We start from the raw sequence: 20668 nt of genomic DNA, 5'->3' as shown, positions 1-20668 counted from the left end.
GATGCAACAGATTCATCAGTGAATCTGTTTTCAGCCAGGCATGGTTATCCTGGCAGCTTTGAAGAACACAACAGATAAGTTGATATAAGCTGCTAAAGGACACGGTGGGCTGGTTTTACAGATATACTAAGGAGGGGGTCGAAGTTAGAGGTACAAAGAGAGATGCTACTGAGGGTCCTTTGGAGACACCTCTGGGTACATATGGTGTCTGGGTAGGATGGAGTAAAAAAAAAAAAAAAAAAAAAAAAAAAAAAAAAATCTTTGCTGTGAAATGAATTCCAGTGGACTGTAGGATGTCCTAAAGGAATGAGCTTTCTTATGGCCCAAATCCATATGGGAACAGAAGGACCTATTTTTTTATCTGACAAATTAGAGTAGAGTAGAACACCTCTGCTTGGACTGTTATCTTCTAAATAAATTTTTTAATTAAACTTTTGACCTGTCCTCCCCAGTTGCTGCACCTTGCAGGATGTAGAATAGTACAGTTCAGGCAAAAATTGCAAGCAAGCCATGTCACGAGCGTTACTGAACATACTTGTGGCAAGTGTTAATTTTATTTCACCTGCAAAGCATCTCTCTGTGCAACGCAATATTTGCCTTTGTTAAGCATCAGAGTTTTACACAGAGGTTGTCCTAATACTGCTAGAGTTATTCCTGGTTTTGTTGTACAAAGATGCAACAATTTGAACCTTCATCAGGGTTAGGGCTAGGAAACAGGATTTATGATACAAGGCTTGAGGAACTTAGTATCTTTAATTTATTGAAGAAGAGGATTGCGACCTCTACTTCTCTGGATGTCTGTTAGGAAACACTGATAGTAGCTACTGTTTTAATGTAACCAGCCAAAGGTTTGATAAGATGTAATGGTGAAGGTCAAATATGAGGTAAAGGTATGGGAGTGGAGGTAATGAACTACTGGAACAATCCATCAAGATTTGTGGTGGACATTGCATCATCCCTGGAAGACCTTTAAAATCAGAATGGCTTGTTTTTTCTAAAAGCTTTGTGTTCCAGTTCAACCACAACTACTGACCTTGAAGTAGGTATTAATTAGTGGATGACTCCTCGTCTGTGTTCTTCAAGATGTCAGACTACCTGACTACTGTGATCTCTTAAAACTTTATGCCTATAGGAATAAAGGATTCATACTTCATGTTTTTCTTCTCGTGGCAAAGACCAAGTTAAAAAAAAAAAAAGAGAGTTTAAAGAAAAAATGAGTTGAGCACAGCTCCAGCAGGCGAGGATTTTGGTGTTCTGATTTTGACTCTGATAGTGCTCAATGTGTGGCCTTGGGCAAGTTATTAATCCACGTGTGCCTCAGTTTGCCAATTTGTCCAATCCGGATAACTTCACTCACCTAATAGGATGACATGTTTTTAACATGCTGTTAATGTAAATGTGGAATAATTACAAGCTTTTTATGGCTGTTTTGTTTATGACAAAGGAGAATATTTGTATTTAGGGTAGATGCCCATTTTCCAGACCTACTTCATTTAACTCCTGGGAGATGTTTTGACTCTTCAAAAGAGGATTTTTCTTGACTTGGGGCCACCGCTGTGGTACTCTGTCCCGCCAAGTTCAATGTTCTTCTGGATAGAATAAAATGTGTTTATGGATTTTGATGAAACTTTAAAATTCTTGGATTGTTAAACTTGCTGTGTTACGGGAAAATGAATCGAGTTCTGACTCACGGAGGAGGACTGACCTTGGGGGAGAGGGCAGCATTCTATACACCACGGTTTGGCTTACTAGGAAAGTATTTCTTTGGTTGTCTCTGGCATATATTTATTCTTGTTGAATTATTACCATTGCCTGGTATCAAATGGTGCCATTAGGGATAGGACATGGTCTTGGCGCCCCTCTCTGAATTTTCACTCTTTGTTACTATATATATATATATACATATATATGTACATTTTTTCCCCCCAAACCAACCATTTCCAGGCTTAGGGGTTGTCTGCTTGTTCTCAGTCCAGACCGAGGTGTTTGGGCAGCTTAAAGGACAACAGGTTTTCTATAGAAAAAGTTCATTTTAAGCAAGAAGATTGCCGTTTACATTTAAATGTTCACAAAATCTCAAAGGTCAACAGACCAAACCCAGACAGTGCACAGTGGGTGTTAGTCGTCTCCAGATATATTTACTAAAGGTGGCAAGACTCAAGGTACAATGCTGTTGATTTTCTCATCCCATAGGCTTTGAAAATCTGTCATTCCTGCAATGCTAGTTGAACGTTTTTAAGTGTTAACCTAACACAGCTCTTAAGAGAAATCCCTTCCATGCTCTTTCTCCGTTTGGGTCCGTGTGCCGTGTTCATCCCATTCTGGTGGCCCATGCTTTGTGTAATTTGTAGATGGGTGCTAATGGATCTCCATCGTCCTCATAGAGCTGGGCAACCCATTTTGTCCCTTTTAACCCTTCAGCTGTCGTAGCTCTGTACCAGCTGCTTTCCTGGATGCTCGGGTAGTGCTCTGCTCTCATCTCTCGTGATGGCAGCTCCTTCAACTTTCGCCACTCTCTTGGGTCCCAGGCAGATACTTCACCTTTCTGTCCCCTCCTAACCTTTCAGTCTTTCCTGAATGTGTCCACTGACCAGTCTTTCCAGGTGGATTGGTCAATCCAGTTGTGGATATAATTTCCCTTAAAATTCTCTTGAAGTTTGTTGTCTTCAGTTGTGCAAATACCTTAATTTAGTGTCATTGGCAGGTTTCTGTGCTGTTTACTTCCACTCTTCACGAATTTTTGTTGCCTGTCTGCTCTCTGTCTTCCGTGCTTTGTTGTTGTTTCCTCTTTTTTTAATGTTTGTTCCCTTCGTTTCCTAAAGGATTGCAGATACAATCAGTGGAAAATAATTGCCAAGATATTCTTCAGTCTTCTGCTCTCTCCAAATATTAAGGTACTTTGTACTTGATGTGTCTATTCACTTAATCTCTTTGATAATAACATGGACCTAATTTCTAGTCTACCTTTGGGTTTCTTTGAAATACTTGGACTGATTTTGTGGCACTAAACTGCAAACCCGGGTTCCCTGGCTGAGTACTTACAGTTCACTAACCTTCACTGCGGTGGAAGAAATCAGTCAAGTTCCGCTTCTCAATGGAAAAACTCCAAATTTTCCAGTCTGGTCATCTGCCGGGGTATGAAACCAGAGCAGTTTTTCACCCACCTTCTTGAATTTGGACACCAGAACTAAATTCATGTTATTAGGAGAAGTCATGACAATATTTCCATGCTTGTACATCTAAATTGTACTACCTACTGAACTACAAATGACTTGCTATCCCACTTGCCATTTCATTGCATGGCAGTGCAAGAGGACAAGTGTTTTGCATGTCTGTGATATGATGACCTCCCTTAGCAGTGCAGAATAAGATACTATTGAACATGTTTTTTTTCCAGTTCTGCACTTCCACAGGAAAAAAAAACCGAACCTTTTCCTTTTGCTAGAGGAACAATCCATTAGACTGTTTCACTCTTAATGTACTTAGAAAAAGGAATCGCTGATAATCTTAACTCAACCAGCCATTGATTTCTTCATGTATCCTCTTGCTTCCTGTATTAGCTATCTACACATCCTAACACCAGATTTTTGTTTGTCAGCTTGAGCTTTTCTCTTGATTCCATTTGTCATGTTCCCTTTTTCTTTTTTTTATAGCCTCCTTAACTTCCGTCTGAGCCAGGTTGCCTTTTAACTAGCGTGGCTGCCTTTTTCAGTTGTGGGATTGTGGCTTTTGGAGCATCTAGTTAAAATGTTCTTAAACAATTTTCAATTAGTCTTCATATTTTTCTGATTACGTTCTTTTTCCCAACTGATTTGGCTCATAATTGTTTTCAGCTTGATGAAACTGGCCCTTTTTAAAAGTGTGTGTGTGTATATATATGTATACATATGTGTATATGTGTACTATTGGTAGTGCTGTTTTATTCCTAATTTAAATGAGGTTTGGGTGCATATAAAAGTGTGAGCAAGTCATGGTGACTTGCATTTTAGCTATCAAAAAAATGGGATAAAACATGGCTGCTGGTTTAAAAACTCTTTCCAAATGGGCACTAGCACAGGGGATACTGATTTAGGGGTTTATTGGCATTTAGCAAATGGTGCTTCTGTAGTTGAAGAGTCATCATCTCCAGCCCTTTGATGTCTGAACAACCTCAATTCCTGCTGGAACTTCCATATGGTGTGTTATATCCCAAAGGTTAGTGCCGTGTTAGCTCAGGAATGATCTAAAAAGATAAATGCTGCCTTTGTGCCAGCTTCGGAAGTGCTGTGGTCCACGTCAGAACAGTGTTCATGAGTTTCCAGGTGAGACAGGAGAAAAAGGCGTTGCCTCCTATGTGCTCTGCAGAGCCGGTGGAGGAGGCATTGCCTGTCGTGGGAAGGTGGAAATTTCCTATGAGTGAACTGGAAAAGGGGAGGAAAGTCCAAGTTACTCTGGAAGATCAAGGCAACATAACTGCAGGCTGATCCAAGTCCAGTTAGGGTCTCTTGGAGATCTTTCCTGTTACCTTCACAGCAACAAGAAACCAAATGGGGCTGGGATAACATTTGTGGTGGAGTGAGCAGGAGAGGGTCTTGATGGTAGAGGTGAGGCAGGGAAACCATATGGGAGAACCAACATGCAACAGGAACCCATGGGAGAAGGACCCTCTCTTCCACCAGCACAGCCCCAGTGAGATGTCCGGCACCGGGAGCTGGTGAGATGTCCTGCACTGGGCCAGTGTCGCTCCCCAGAGCTCTGCACTCCAGGTAACTCTTTGGCTGGATGAAGCCTGTAGTGTTGGGGATGCATTTGGAGGCTCTGATGGGAGGGACCGTCCCAGATTACCCCCCAGCTGACCTTTTCCTTGAGCTGGATGGAAATGATCAGTGCCGCGAATGTAAATGATCAGCAGTTGGGCTCCATCTGCAGCTGGTTAATTACCCGTTCACACAATATGTTGTTAGGGGTCATCTGGTTCCAGTTTCACCATAAACAGAAGTAAATGTTGAGAACATACTTTTCTACATCCAGTTTCACTTGTTGTGGATACTTGAAATAGTTTGCAACCCACATCTTTTGGTTTTCGAGGAGGGCTTTTGGCCAGAGAGCCCTGCGACCATTTGAGATTTTTTTTTTTTTTTTTTTCTTTAAAAAGTGCCCTGGAGGTTGCATTGTAGGGACTTTCCTTATGCAAAACATAAAAGTGCTGTTTTTTAAAATTATAACCATATTTTTCATTAAAATCAGTTGGAGTCCCAATAAACAATCGACTCCGAAAATTTTCCAAATGTTTGCTGCAGTGCTGTTTCTATTTTTAATTATTTTTTAAAAAAGTGTTTTTCTTAAAAACACAGCTTGGCTTATAATTTAAAGAAGTGATCTAGTAAATCAGAAAAAATGCCCATGTATATACTCTTTATTGCAATATAATTAAAACCTACTGTACATTTAAATGTAAGAATACTTCTGCAGCAGTGTCCGATGATTTCTGCCATTTGGCTTATCGTGGGAACTTCTTTTTTTTTTTTTTTTTGTTACCAACTCTTCTCAAAGACTCTTCCAGTGTGTTTATACATTTGTTTTATATAAATTGAGAACTGTGTGCATACAGAGAGAGAGATGTTGAAAACCCTGCAAAGTAGCTGTGAGGCACAGAAATGCCTGGTTCCTAGGCACTAAGGCACAGTTTCCACCCTGCATCAATCTTTGGTATTGTCATTTTTAGACCTTATTCAGAGTTGTATTGTTTTCTTGTTATCTGGTACCAGATTTATTTGGTGTCATAAAAAAACCAAACACAACTAAAGAACAACAAACCCAAGTTTTGCATCAAAATTTGTCATATCTGCTTTATACAAAACAAGTAAATATGTCTTTGTAAAATATTTAGGGTTACAATTTTTTATTGCAAGCTGGAGGCTGAAGAGTATTATAAGATATCCTGGCACTGCTTTTGTAAAATGCCAAGTGTCTGGTGAAAATGCTCCTTTCTAGAAAGAACCAGGCGCTGGGAGAAAGCCATGGTGATGAGGAACCTCTCCCTGCTGCAACCAAAAATGGGGCAAGAGGAAGAAATTTGGAGTTTACCCATCTTTGTTCTGCTTTAACCTTCTCCACCGGTCACTGCTGCATCTGTTCAGCTCAGGGTCTGAGCCAGGAAACCTGTTTCAGCTGATCTAATCGTTGGGGCAGGCAGGTTGGCTGGTTAGATGCCCAGGTTTTGTCAGATTCATGGGATGTAGAGGTTGAATAGGAGGACTTGCTTGGTGGGGGTCTGTCAAAGATAGCAGCTGAGCTTGTGGATTTGTTAATTTTTCTTGTGTATGAACACCAAAAACCTTCGCAAAGCTGCTGGCTAATAGCGGTTGTGCTTCTGGGTGCAAAGCTTCTGTCATGTGCATGTTTCACACGGTTCAAATCATTCTGTGCAACCAAGTAAGCAGTTGTTGTGCTTCTGGGTTTTGGCTTGGCAAAGTGGAGTGTGCCAAGCCCAAGGAATTCGTGGAGCTGGTGCCCGGCGTTGGAGTTTCATTGACATTTTCACCATAGAAAAGTGCTCTCTTGCTTCTTGCCTCCAAAGGCAAGGAAGGAGGGGTAAGTGAATTTGCTGCAGTAGTTTCGTTGTTGCTCAAAGCCTGTTATGCTTCTAGTGAATGATCCGAGCCATGAGTGCTGATGGGATAAATTCACATAATGATTTTGCCTTTCATCTGTCATTTCTGTTGCAGGACATGTTTGAAAGTGATATAAAATGTCCATTTTTCATGGTCCTCTTGGACATTCAGCTGTAGCACGCAGCAGCCGATGCAGTATGTGCGGATAAGGATGTGAAATTTCTACTTGATGTTAACACGTTTTCAGGTTTCTTGAGGGGCATGAACAGCAAAGTGGGACTCTTGGTCTGAGTCCTCAGCTGCATACAACATAGTTCAGCTTGCGTTTAGGTCTCTTTGCTTAAGAGTGATGGCTTTAATCTACTCAGTAAGTGCCTGTAATTATCAACAAATACTTACTACCCTGTGAATGGGTGAGGGTCCAGCGTAATCAATTTTGGTTTTCTGCTGAGGACCAAACACCCTTTGGGATAGGAAATTTCTTGAGTCGCTTCAAATATACTATGCATAATTTCCCATACCTCTTAACACCCTGCCTTGCAGGTGGCCAGTAGGTCTGTAGGAATTTCTGTGGTCTTCCTGGAGTCTTCCTCTCTCCTGATCTAGGTGGAGGATCTTCGGTATTGAAGTGCCACCTGTACCCATTGTTTTAGCCAGGCTAAGCTGCCTCTGGCTATAAATTCATGGAAGGAATTTTGCCCTTGTTCTCTCTGTTAAAAAGACAGTTGCTTTTCTTGAGTGATCCTGCTAAGCAGCGTTATCTTCCTCCCGGCTTTGTAAGTCCTAGGCACTGAGAATTTTCACTAGACCTCCCCCAAGGATGGCTGTTGTGTCAGAGCCACTGAAACGCCTTTCTTGGTGGGTCCATTCAGAAGATGAATGGTTTTCTGAAGTTTGCGTGAGCAATAGTTCGGTGTCTTCTTAGACTCTGAACTGCCTTAACTTCTTTCCCTTTCCTTTTATTGTTTTTTCTCTAAAGCCTTTACGGTGGGCAATCTTGACAAAACCAGGAACGAAATCTCTGCCGAGAGCCCTACGGAAAAGCAGAGATCCGTTTTGCTGAAAGGACTTGGGAGAAACCTGAGCTGGCTTTTATGTTGAGATTGGTATCTCTTTCAGCACATCTTCATTACTTGTTGCTGAGTTTTTAATCATGTTTTGCTGAGGAGACTAAACAATTTTGTAAGAACATTGTGATGCTCAGTATCCGCTTCACATTTTTGCTGTTGACTTCTGTAGAGGATAAGCATCCATCAAGTGAACTAGAATTTGTCATTGTTTCATGAAAAAGGGCAGTAGCATTGTTAAAGCCCAATGGGAACCCTTTGGTACTGAGAGCCTCCAGGGATAAATGCAGATTTATACTGGCTTTTAAGACAGACATAGCCCAGAAGTCCCTTTTAAATCAGAAGCTTAGAAGATTGTTTTATCTTTGGTAACTCTTTCCAGAAGACCTACAAAGCTAATATGTGAGCCATGGCTTGTCTATATCTGGGGTTAGCATCTGTAGTCACTTGTTTTCTGTAGCTTTGTGGGGGACCTGGAGAGCTGATCTTAAGATGTGCATACTAGGATCCTTCAGTTGGTAGGATTGGTCATTTTGAATGGCAGTTGCCACCTTGAGGGAGAGAAGGAAGGATGGAAAGACTTTATACTGCTATTGAGAAAGCATATCGGTCCCAGATATGGTGGCTTCAGCATTGTGGGAAAAAAGGCTTTCTTTATGGCAGAAGCAAATTGTAGGGGATTGCTTCATTGGTCATCCCATGAAGGGTTGGCTTGGGGCATGGGAACGGATTGAGTCATTGATCAGATGTAATGCCCCCCCCCCCCCCCCCCCATTCCTTCTCCTGCTTCAAGTTCTGTTCTTAATTCAGACCCACAGAACTTGTTTACCAGAGTCCGTCATGGCTTGTGTTCAACAGAGGATGCTGCCCTGTAGAGTCCTAATATACCGTCAAACTTGTATCCCCATTTGCCCACTGTTAGGCAAATACCAGTACTGAAATTTCCATGTAAAGAGGATCAGGCCATGTTGACCATTGTATCTTCATAAATAAGTACTTTTTTCCAAATATTCATAAAGCCATCTTCTCCAGGACATAATATTCTAGTATCTACTTGGATGTTAAGTTGACCATCTTTGTGTTGGGACTCCAGAAGTCCTGGGATAAATGGATGCGGCTTGGCTGTTCCTCCTGAAGGACACTGCTGTTGGATAGGGGGTGTGGATGAGTCCCCATCACTCTCTTTTTTTTCTCTGGCATTCACCTAGCTGTTGAGCCACTTCTTTGCTCAGCATTGCCTAGGTCTTTCCCAATTTTTTTCAGCTTTCAGTACAAAATTCCCTTGTCACATTCACAGACCTTTCATCACAGACCTCAGCTCAGCTTGTCCATCCCTCCTGATGAAGACCTTTGTCTTTTCTGTCCTTGTAGAAAGCAGTGCTTACGGTGGTGGTCTATTTGTCTTCCTGAACTACAGCTACTGTTCCCGGTGTTCTCTGCAATCTTCTAGACCCAGCCTGTTGATGTGTGATGTGTGGGTTCACTTAGCACCACTTAAAATTTCCATTTGTTCACAGCATCTCTCTCTCGAAGTAGTGCAGTTCTCTGTCTTAGACCAGGCAGTAGCCCTGGTCAGCAAAATGTGCTTTAAATTGAGCTGTTGCCGTTACCCTCGAGGAGAGTTTATTGATAACTTCCCACAGTAGCACCTCATAAGTGCGAGGGCTCTCGTTTTTCCTTCTGTTTCACATTTAGCACGCTGGAATAGAAATTTCCTCCCCCAATTAGGAGGGCAGCCAACTTCCTTTTCGCACGTTGTGTTGCAGCATCTCTCAAGCTTATTTTTAAAACCTTGTTTTACTCCGGCTCTCGGCTGGCCGGAGGTGGTTGCTGACACCAGGCCAGGTGGCGTGGGAGCTGCGACCAAGGGGCAGAAATCCTGCCTGGTGTCTGGCAAATCCCAATGGCTGCTTGGAAGGAGGCTTAGCATCAGCCTTCTATGTCCCTTGGGGCCGGTGAGGGGACAGTGTCCCTCCACAGTCCCTTTTATCTACCCACTTCGTTGCAGAGGTTTAATCCGCTGTTGTATTCGATGATGGTTTTTACCCTTCGTGAGTACCAGGTTATGCATTTTTGCATAACCGATCATCACACGGCCAAGACTGACACTGCTAAATGGCTGAAGGACGTGAAGAAGTTTGGACTGGGTAGCAGGCGCAGCCTCATTATTTAATCTTCAGCTCCAGTTGTGTTTTCAGTCCTCTAACAGCCTAGGGCAGGGGTGTCCAGCAGCGTAGGTGAGCAGTTGGGTCACCTGCTAGGTGGGCTGGTGCTGTGTCGCATGGTTTTGTGTATTGTGTTACCTTCATCAATCTTATTAATGCACCTGGCCATTAGTGTTTAAACTTGTGTGTGCAAAACAGAAATTGCATTAGAGTTTTAAAAACTTCATCTGGTCCATTCAAAACCTTGACTTTCTTCTTGTTTGGAATCTTTCTTCTTCTTGTTTGGAATTATTTGGCTTTTCCAGTTGCAAATGAATTGGCCTGTATTATTTTTCACATTAGCGAGCTGCAGGAACTTTTTGGTGGTGTCTGTACGTAGGATGTTGGCCTGTCATCCTGTGTGCAGGGTGTTTCTCCACTTGGCTCAACAAAATAACGTGTGGCCCAGCCATGGGGATCCTCCTGTAATGAGGGTGAGCTGCAAAACTCTCCTTACAAAGGGTAGCTCTCCGTGAAATCTAGTATGTGAAATCCTTTTCCGAACAAATTTTGAGTGACTGCCTTAAACATTAAAAATAACCATTGGGAAGAAGAGCTTTATTTGAGATGTTTTAGGTAAAGGTTTCTTCATTAAGGCTTTGAGAAAGCTTTTCTTTTTCTGATGTGAATCTGTCTCTAGGGAATAGACTAGTGGGTGGGTTCCTGCAACCAAGCGAGGTGTTCTTGAAAATGGTAAAAATGGAAAGGTTAGAGGATTTTATTGTCTCATGCCTAAAGATAATACCAGGGAGTGAGGGAAAATCCTGTGCTATTGAGTATCGGCTAGCAGATTTTTAGCCATAGAAAAAATCTATCATCTAGTTCGAGGAGCAGGCAGGCTTGTTTCTTCTCTTCCTCCCTCTCATCCCCACCAGCTGAAGAAATGTTCATGTTTTCCATTCTTCTCTATGCAGGTAACTGCCTGGAAAAGTCCTGACTTCTTAGAAGTCGAGGCTGATGTTGGATTCTTTTTCCTTATTTCATTATGAAGTTTCATCCTGAATTGTGAAAGACGAAGACTTCCTCACCTGAGGGTTCAGAAGCTTTTTACTTGTAATAAAAACGTGCTGATATATCTGTCCTTCGTCTATCCAGGAGACAAGCCTGTTTCTCGTCCGGATTAATGATTTACTGCTTTGCATTAGTCCTTTGTCCTGATGGGAAAGTAAATCCCTGCTTCCCTTTCTGTTGCTGGAGTGAATGCTCGCTATAATACATTCCTAGCCACCTCCTATCCTGCAAACTCTTTTTCTGTAATGCAACACTGTACTTTTATTTTAGTAGTGCAGCCTTGCGGTTCAGTAAATCATCAAGCCGATGTCAAGAAAAATGTCTGAAAGTAATTCAGGGCTCTCAGTAGCGTCACTCAGGTCATTAATTTGAGTAACTTTCCATTCCGGTGGAAGCATCTTAGGATTGAGGAAGCTATTGTGCAGGTACCCAGTGTGGATTTGAGATGGGATGACAAGCATCTCCAGGGATGTGAAGCCTTTTGGCAGGTAGGGTCAGTCACAGTCCCCCCGCACCCATGGGAGCATGCTTTGCTTGCTGTGCTAGGAGGTAGTGTAGAAGATGAGAAAGAAGGGTCCAGAGACCTTGAAGTCACCTCTTGAAGCCCCAGGGATGTTACAGGGTAAGAACTGGTCTCTGAACTCTGGTAGATCTAACCTGCTCATTTCCAGTGTGGATCCTGTAAATAAGACATTTGGTTTTTGAGCCCTGAAACGTCATGAAGTGCTTGAAGTCCTCTACAGAATTACATGAGTTGCTCTTTCCTTCAACTTTCTCCACTCTCCCAATGATTAAATGGACCATCTCTTTACCATTGCTTGCTCTTTCTTTCCTGGAGGCAAGATGAGAACTGGAGCCTGGTTTCCAGGGTGAACTTGGAAAGTTCATATTTCATGTATAACATGCTTTCTTCTTAAAGAAGTGTGCGAAAGGCTACCCAAGGTGTATGTTTCAACTTAAGGAAAAAAGAATCGGCAGAGAAATCACCCCAGTCTTTCTGGGCATATTTCTGTAGCACGATGCTAACTTTTATAATGTGTTTTTTAAAACATTGCTGGAAAAGGAAAAGAATCAGACGTTTTACTAGCTGCACGCTAAGTTAACTTTGGGTTGAGCAGTACTTCAATTAGCAGAGCAGTAACTGAAGTCAGTGTCCGTATCCTCTGTGACTTGGACAGAGTCGGAGTCTTTCACTTAATCATTTATAACTAATTGCAGTAGTGCTACAAAGTCAGTGCAAATCTTTGGAGTGTGCTTATACTAAGCAAGAAATTAGTAGCATATTTTTGCTGTTTTTAAGCGTCTTGCACTGCGACTGTGCTTAGACGTACTTTTTTTCAGTAGTGTCAGACTTGTAAGCCTGCTTTGGGAGCTGAAAATCACGCTGTGTTAGCTGTTAAGCTTGATGGTTTGTAGTGATGCATCATAGAAGGACGGCCAGATTTTACTTAATGTTCTTCTGTGACTGCAGAGAATCTGTGATTTAGCTCACAAAGTAGTTTGAATGTGTAGGGAAGGAGGTATGTATAAACTCTGTAGTGCAAGACTGGCAAAGCTGTTGAGGTTTCCAACGTACTTCTGAAGCACCCAGATGCCCATTACCTTAAATGAGAAGTTATTTGGCAAACAGAGAATGAGACTTGAATGCAGCTGTGGATTTGGCCCTTAAATGACCTGCAAGGCTTTAGGATGAAATTCTATTTAATATTTCTTCAGTGATTTCTATTGAAGTATCTCCAAAGTGTTTTAAGAACAACACTATTAAGAGTTTGGGAGATGGGAGGATCTCTCTTTTCCACTTTACTTGGAAAGGGAAAAAAAGGCAGTTTGGAATTTATTTGGAGGATGAGGATGTTCCAGGTCCTTGAAGATTTTCTGATTATTTGCAGCAGCAAATCTTTGGGGCTGTTCTGACGTGGGCTCTAGCAGTCACTGTGCTGGGGGAAAAATAAAGGTTCTTTTTAGGTGTGATTATTCCTTGTATCCATGCCTGGGAGCTCTGGGCAATGTGCTCATGTCCAACACTCCTGCACATGGGTGAGGAACAAAGCAGAAAGGTTTCTTTTTGGTTTTTTGGGGGATTGCCTGCAGTTCTGTCTCCCATCATTTTTCTTGCTCAACTGTCCTCTGATTGCCTAAAAAAATTCCAGTATTGTGGTTCTGAGATGAACGTGACAGGCTGCCCTGTTTCAAGGGAACAAATATCTCTGTAATAGTACCCAGGAGCTAAGAAAAGTGTTCTCTTTTCTTCCAATAAGAAATGAGATTTAGAAGACTAAACATGACTTAGAAATTCAGTCGAGCTCAGGTTCTTCGCTTCCTTTTGTGCAAAGCTCTAACCAATGGTTTAGTGGTTGGTTACTGCTTTTGGAAGGTGTGGTTGTAGCTCAGATATTAGCACATGAATACATACACCTATCCTGTCTTGTGAAAATACGTGTAAATCCTGGATCGGTAAAGAAAAGTTGCAAGAAAAGTCAAATCTCATGAGCTGGATATCAGTTGTAAGCTTAGATGTTACTTAGAGCCACACTGAAAATGCATGGTCCAGGGAGCATTTTGAGACAGACACATGTGCTGGCAATGCTGTTCCCCCCCTGCCCCTTTTCCCATTTGATCCGTGCCCTGGTGCTGGAATTGATGACACGCTTCTGCCCCATGCAAACTGTTGTTGTTGAAGATGTTCCTATAAATATCCCAGTGGCCGCGTTGTCATCCTCTACTACCCCGACCAGTCCCGTGGAGTTACTCAGTCCCATGTGCAGACCAGATTGGTCCTGTGGTGAGGAACGCTTCCCAGGAGCTTCTGAGGCCATGAAGTCCCCAAAGGAGAGCAATGGCCAAGTCAGCCATGAGCTGAAGCACAGCGGAATGTGCTTCATCGGCTGTTCTGCATGTTGTCCGAACACGTCCCTATCACTGTTGTAGCTGCTGGTCAGCAAACCCAGTTGAGTTTTCACTAGCATAAAATTTCACTGACACTGGAGGAGAACAGTAACGGTTGGTTGTGTTGACTTCTAATGACTTTTTTCTTAATCTAATGTGTTCCTCACGGTACAAAGTTATGTTTTGTTTCCTAACCTTATCCCTCATGGAGATATCTCCCTACTGCTAGCTTGGTTCAAGGCAGTACCGGTGCCTCACTTCAGCACTTTGGGGGGTCACGTTCACACCTTGTGAAAAGCAGGTGCAACCCCATTAACTCCAGATGGAGGCATAACAGTTGAAAACCTATTGAATTTTGTCCTTCAGCTTCCCTTACCAACCTCATGTTGGGAAGAGATGAAAATATACTTAAAAAAAAAAAAAATATTTTTTTTTTCCTATTTATCAGTAGCAGGTGCAGTTAGTTACCTGCAAAAGAGGGATGGGTCAATTAAGCTGCATGTTGCTGAGGTATGAACAATGATGCCACACGTGTGCCAGTTGCTGGGGACTAAGGGAAGACCTCCCAGCTCAAGTGAGAGGCGCTTTTTTCTTTTAAAAGGTATATAAATTAAAATTGGAAAGGGCTGGAGGGAAGGTGTGAGATTTTTCTTATGGTTTTTTTTCAGACTTACGTTTTTTATCCTTAATAGATTTATAATATGCAGGTCCCTTTATTTGTTTCTATAAAATTAACTAGTAAATTTAAAATGGAAAAAAGCTAGTAATAGGAACCAGGCCATCTTTGCCAACGCTGAAACGTTGCTATATTTATGAAAGGTAGACAAGGGCATTTTTCCTTCTGCTGGGTTTTATGCCGGAGTGCCACATGTTGGAAGGTTATAAAACTTTTACTAACGAGAAGTTGGAGGAATGCTAACTTTCTAATTGCCGTTTTTTTTTGTACAAGCTGCTGTTTATTTTGGTCTTTTAAAAATGTGATTGTAATTTTGAAGTCTGCAAGTTTTAAATGTAGGCAAGCAGGGCCTGGCAGTGTGGGAAGGATGCCTTACCTGGTGGCCAGAAGAAGGGCTGGTGAGCTGGTAGGTAGCAGTGCTGGCTCTTGCTCTGCTAATTCTGACGCCCTGGAAAAACTCCTCAGCATTTCGATTCTGCAAATCCTGTCCCTGTCAGTGGGACTTTTGTCACTTTTTTTTTTTTTTTAATTATATTTTTAAATTTTTTTGAGCAAGGATTTATTTACGACATCCATAAAATAGTGACAGCATGTTCCTACTGGGGGGACCCCTTGGTGTCTTTGGATGAAACCTCTACCTAAATGCTGAGTTATTACCAGCAGTGCATGTTACATTAGATATCCTTTGCCTTCATTTTTTCTTGAAAACAGGTTGTTAGGGAAGCGTGATTAAATTAAATGGATTAGTTCCCTGAAAGTGCAGAAGAGCTTCGTGGAGTTGCTTGGTGTTTGAGGGCCTAAAGCTTGTTTGTGCGGAGATGGTAGTTTCCTATTGCAGATAATTTAAGTGCATGCTTCCCTCCCACTCTTCTTTTTTTTCCCATTGTCATTTTTTTTGCTATTACTTGCATGCTGTTGGAAGTGTGGCAATGGTGAAGTGGTTTGAAATTTCAGTCTTTAAATCTAAACCATCGTAAAGTGCTTTATGAGGATAAGAAATGACGCCCTGGAAACTGGCTGTTTTATTTTTCTTCTTGAATATTCTTAAAAAATGTATTGAGGGGGGAGAAGCAGAATTATGGCTTTGAAGAAATGCCTCCAGGTTGGGCTCCTCTCTTGTGTACCACATGTTGCTCTGAAGGAAGTTTGCCACCAAAGAGTACCGCTGATTTATAAACCTCAATGATGACTTCAATGAATTCAGCTGAAATTCAACAGAAAATCCTTTTCCAACTCTGTGTCTGCAGGCAAGATGGGCTGATGTCATACATCATATCTTCTTTGGCAGGTACTTTGGCCAAAAATTTCAATCCAGAGCAGTGGATTATTCTAATCCTTATTAGATAAGGGTGCCCCAGTGAAAGCAACCTGTTTGGGAAGGACTTAACACTTGTGAATGCCGTTAATGTCAATTTAGTATATTAACACCCCGGCTCTCATTTAGGACCCTTGCATAGGGAATTCAGAGGGAGAACTAGGCATGCAGCTTTGAAGATGTCTAGATCCAAAAACCCACTCCTGGCCTTACAAAAGCGATATGGTTGTGTTATGATGATTGCACATAAAGTGAGATTACAGGTTTCCAAGCTAGCAATGTATTTTACATTATGGCAAATTTCTGTATCAAGATTCAGGTGGTCGCTTCTGGGCAGCTGCGGTCCTACCACGGCTCCTCTTTTGCTCTGCGTTGTAGTGGTAGTGAGTAATTGCAATGTAAAGGCACAGCGTGCAATACTAAAACACTTATTCTATGAAATATGCATTTAATTTGTGTAAATGCTTTATGCAAGATCATGGTTTCTGAAGTTATAAGTGGAATTTATGAAATAACACATAATGGGAACAGAAGATACATAGTCGGGCCTCGTGAATGGCAGTGCTGAGCTTTTCCATCTCTTGCTTTTTAGTTGGGATGTCAGGGATGAGTATGTTTTGATTGAGAGCAACAGGCTTCAAATAACCAAAAAACCGTTGTGGCACAAGGGATGTTATTGGGGCCCATCAGTCTGGAAGAGCTGATAGCTCTGGGGATTGGAATGGCTGACTATATTGTCTCTTATGAAACAAGGAGTAGAAAGCCAGCTCTAACAGCCTCTCGTCTTCCAGTTGTGGTTGACTTCTTGTTTGAGATGGAAACATCAATGGTATTGAGGTCAAAGACTTATTTGCAGGATTTTTTTTTTTTTTTTTTTTTTTTTTTTAATGATTGGGCCAAACGTTATGTATCTTGTTAGCAAACTGGTAGGGTCATGCTGCAACATCGGTGCCATTGTCCTGGCCAGTGACTTGGCAAAATTATATTAAACTATAAATAGATGGAATTCAGCCTGGTGTCTGATTAAATCTTTTTTTATGCCTGATGCTTATCTCGGCACTGAAGAAAACGGTACCTATAGGGGTGAGATGCTGGCCCTATTAGGGCAGCAGCAGAGTTTTCTTTGAGTTTAATGATGCCAGGATTGTCACTGTGCGGGTTGAGCTCCAGTAGGCATTGGGCAGGTTGAGCCTGGGATCCTCTTGAGTGGCTGAACAGCAGGTAGGTTGTGGGGGAGAGGGCAGGAAGGTAAAGAAAAAGAAAATAAGAGGATGTATAGCAGCACTTTCAGGTCTGAAAAATTCTCTGCAGTTTCCCTATTAGCCTTTAGAGGGCAGATCATGTCCAGTAAATAGCAGATTGAGGGACTTGCCTGATTTTTCTGGTTGCGAATTCTGAAAGTTTGGAGACTCTGAATATGGATTTTTTTTTTTTTTTTTTTAATGTGTAATTTTAATTCTGCAATACCTTCTGGTGCTTTAAAGGATGAATCTTATGTCAACTTAGAGAAGCAAAATGAGCTCAAGTTTTGATTTATCTATGTGTCTTTACATTCGTTCTAGTTTCAATGCTAAAAATTGTGGTGCAAGCAAACATTTCTTATCGATGTGGGGAGAAACATCTTGGGAACATACTGTGGTAGAGAAGAATTATGTAATATGTTGACTAAATTCATTTTTATGTTAAAAAAGACCACAAAAAATGATTTTGAGTTTGGAGAGTGGGTTTTAGAGAGTAATACTGTATGATGAATGTGTAATTTCATTCTTTTCTGCTGTAATCTCTTCTCTAAATCCCCAAGCTTCATGCCCCGCAGTCTTATTCTTGGTGAGCAACTGCTTAGAAAAAACCTGTTTATCAACAGAATATTCCACAGTGTCAGAGGAGTCTGTGTGAAACGAGGGAAGCCAAATGTAATTCAAGCTCTTGTGTAAAGTCATTTTCAGTGAAACTTTTCATATGGGGTTTAAATACCTCTTATAGCCAACATGCTTGGAGAAGCAGTGGCTATTTAATTCTCTGATTAATTAAAACCAGAAATAACAAAATTATGTTCTGCTTTCTTCTACTACTACCCTAAAGCTCATGGATCATGGAGAAGATGATTATTCTTGAAAAAGCCATTTAGTTCTTAACAAGAAAAGCTAGTCTTTGTGGCTCAGCCCTTTTGGCATCTGCTTTGTGGGTTTCTCATCAAAAAAACCATATGGGTTATTCCTAAACAGAATGAAATATTCTTTTTTTCCAAGAAAGATTTCTTTCTTTTTTTTAAAATTATTATTATTTTTTTTAAATCTTCTGAAGGTGGAGGTACTGCTGCTGTCTGTGTTCCCCAAGATATATGAACCAGATAGTAGAGGTTTCTTTAGATTTTAGGATTCAGTCTTTAACTGCTGTGGTCCTTGCCCTGTCTCGATGCTTAACTCTTTGGTGCATTGGTACATAGCTCTGAAGTTGTCCTTAGAACACCACCTGCTCTGACGTGGACAGCAGTTTGTGGGATCACCTTTAGCCTACCGCTGGAGAGACATTCCTCTATTATAGAAAACAGGATAGAAAGGCTCTCAAGACATCCTTTAGTCCAACAGGTTCTTCCCAGACATGATCAGTGTTATGGAGCCTGTCTCTAGCATGCAGTCATCGAATGTGTTCTTAGATCTCCAGTGCTGGAACGTGTCCCGTTAGGCTGCCCACTGCAGTCCTTTGCTGTCCTTAACGCTCCTGCCCCATCTCACCCAGATCTCATCCTGGTGTGATCTGCTGCATTGTCAGGGCACGGAGTCAGCACCCATAAGACTCTGTGAAAGTGCCTTTGGGTGCATCTCAGAACAGATGAGTCATTGGTGCCGATGTCTTGGATGACATTACTTTGAGCCATTGCCAAGAGTGTATTAGTGCAGATTCTGTCTCATGGAAGAAGGATGGAAGACAAGACCTGTGCCCTCGCTTGAATTGGTGGAAGGCTGCCCACTGCTTTGATGCAGTTGAGGACCAGCTGTGGAACGTGTTATCTCCGATTATTGTGAGTACGGTCGAGGATAGTTTCTGACTGTAGATCTGGAAGGCGAGTTAGATCCTAAGGGTATCTGCTCTGCAGGTCTTCCCAGATCCGATATAAAAGACTTACAAGCTGCCTTGCAGAAAAAACAAAAAAATGTTTTGTCCAGGATTCACCACTCAGGACTTTATCCTTGTATTTAGTTGAGTCTCTGTGTGTTCCAGGATAATCGGGACCATCTAAGATAGGTGCTTTGAATGTTGCCAGTTTCTCAGAATCTTGAAAAAACCCAAACCAGACCGATAAATGGAAACAAAAGCAGAATCTTGAAAGGAAACTTATCTCCAAAATGCTTGACAAGGCCCAGAGAGAGGGTGTGTGAAACAGCAGCTTGGGAACTCCCACAGAGAATGGAATAAAAGGGTTTAATCTGAGGCCAGCCTATGAGGGTTAACGCTCTTTTCACCATATGACTTTGAGGGTCAATGTGGTCAAGGTAAATAAGTGTGGAACAGAGACACAAGCACCAATGTACTGTAATCCTTATTTGCTGTCCTGGCTGAGTGAGCAACCCTTCCTCTGTTGTGATTCTTGACATGTAAAATGGGAATATTAGGCAGCATGTTCCTTTGTATACCAGTAGCTTTAAATGGCCTGTACCCCCGAGAGAGCAGGAAAGAAAAATTAGAGTAAAACCACTGAGAAATGTTGGAAACAGCTTATGCAAACCTTTTCATTTGTCTTGCTGTGATTTATGAGAGTGTGTGAGGGCCCTGTAGCGTGTCAGACCTTGGGCAGTGGTATCTCCAAGCTGAAGCAGCAGTCATAAGCACGCTCTAATTGTTTTCCCAGAATTACCCACGGATCAAACCCTGAAAAGCTTCACAGTCCAACATGCCTTCAACCTTTTGTGAGATCTAATCCGTGACTTTTTTACTCTAAATTGCCATAGGTGTGATAGTTGCAACTTCCTTGGGCAAGGTTGGAGGTGTAGGGCAATGGCTGGAGAGTTGCCCAAGTCGATTTAAAGAGAGGTGAGAGTTGGCGTGCCGTCACTTGCTGCTGGAGCTGCCTGCAGGCTTTGGTTGTTGAGCTGGGAATATTCCCATGTTGGGGGTGGTGGTGCTGGGGGCTGGAGACCTCTTCAAGTTGAGTGCTTTCAGATGGAGGAGGACATTGCATTGGCCGCTATGTTGGCTGCTTGCTGCAAGCTCCAGTGCCATGGTGTGTCCTTAAGTCAAAGCCCGAGACTGTCCCTGTACTACTTCCCTCCCTTCTCCATCTCCTTTTCTTCTGACGTTGGTCTCTGGGAAACCAAGCCTTTTGTTTGGATTTTTCCTTTTTAATAGTTTCAGTGAAAAAAACCCCCTATTACCTCCGTCATGCCCTGATTGTCAGAAAGCGTGTTGAAACAAACCCTCACTTAGAAAATAATTACTAGTCCCCGGTGCCTCAGAGACTACTTAAAGCTGAGGCTTGGTCCTGCACGGTTGTGTGCACCTGAGTCATTCTGGGATGGGGAGGGTGAGAGTTGGACCCTCTCACCTGTGACCAGTTTTGGTTACGATTACCTTGCTGCTCCCTCTCTTACTCGGCAGGGTTTGGTTCGGTTGCAGTTAGGCTAATGAGAGGTTAAACCAAAGTGTGGGAGTTGCCACTTGTGCTTTGAGTCATAACTAAGTCTCGTCAGGGAGAGAGATGCCTCTTCAGTGTTATATGAAAAGGCAGCTGTAAAAAAACCCCAACATCAGAGCGTGGTTTATAGTATTGCATATAGCAGGGGATTTCGGATGAAGGCGCTCAGCATTTAAAAAGGAATTTTAAATCGTTGGTAAAAGTTAATCAAAGAATATGCATCCAGTTGCTTAACAGTGAGCAGTAAACTATTTATCTCAGCCTGGCTTGTGAAGTGCTTGGG

At 42.1% G+C, this 20668-nt stretch overlaps 1 protein-coding gene across 8 annotated transcripts in view; it reads left to right on the top strand.

Moving 5' to 3' along the window:
- The window catches only part of EXOC6B (exocyst complex component 6B), a 310232-nt gene that overhangs the window by 118610 nt on the left and 170954 nt on the right, over nt 1–20668 (top strand). For 5 of the 8 annotated variants that reach the window (XM_030017639.1, XM_030017619.1, XM_030017609.1 and 2 more), the window contains exon 7: nt 2823–2894. The exons of the other annotated variants lie outside the window; for them this stretch is intronic. In XM_030017639.1, coding sequence (XP_029873499.1) covers nt 2823–2894 — 72 coding nt within the window. The remainder of the gene's footprint in view (nt 1–2822; nt 2895–20668) is intronic. 8 annotated transcript variants of the gene reach the window in all.

This window comes from Aquila chrysaetos, chromosome 1, assembly GCF_900496995.4.
Source record: "Aquila chrysaetos chrysaetos chromosome 1, bAquChr1.4, whole genome shotgun sequence".
NCBI lineage: Eukaryota > Metazoa > Chordata > Aves > Accipitriformes > Accipitridae > Aquila > Aquila chrysaetos.
This window is presented reverse-complemented; position numbering and strand designations above follow the sequence as displayed.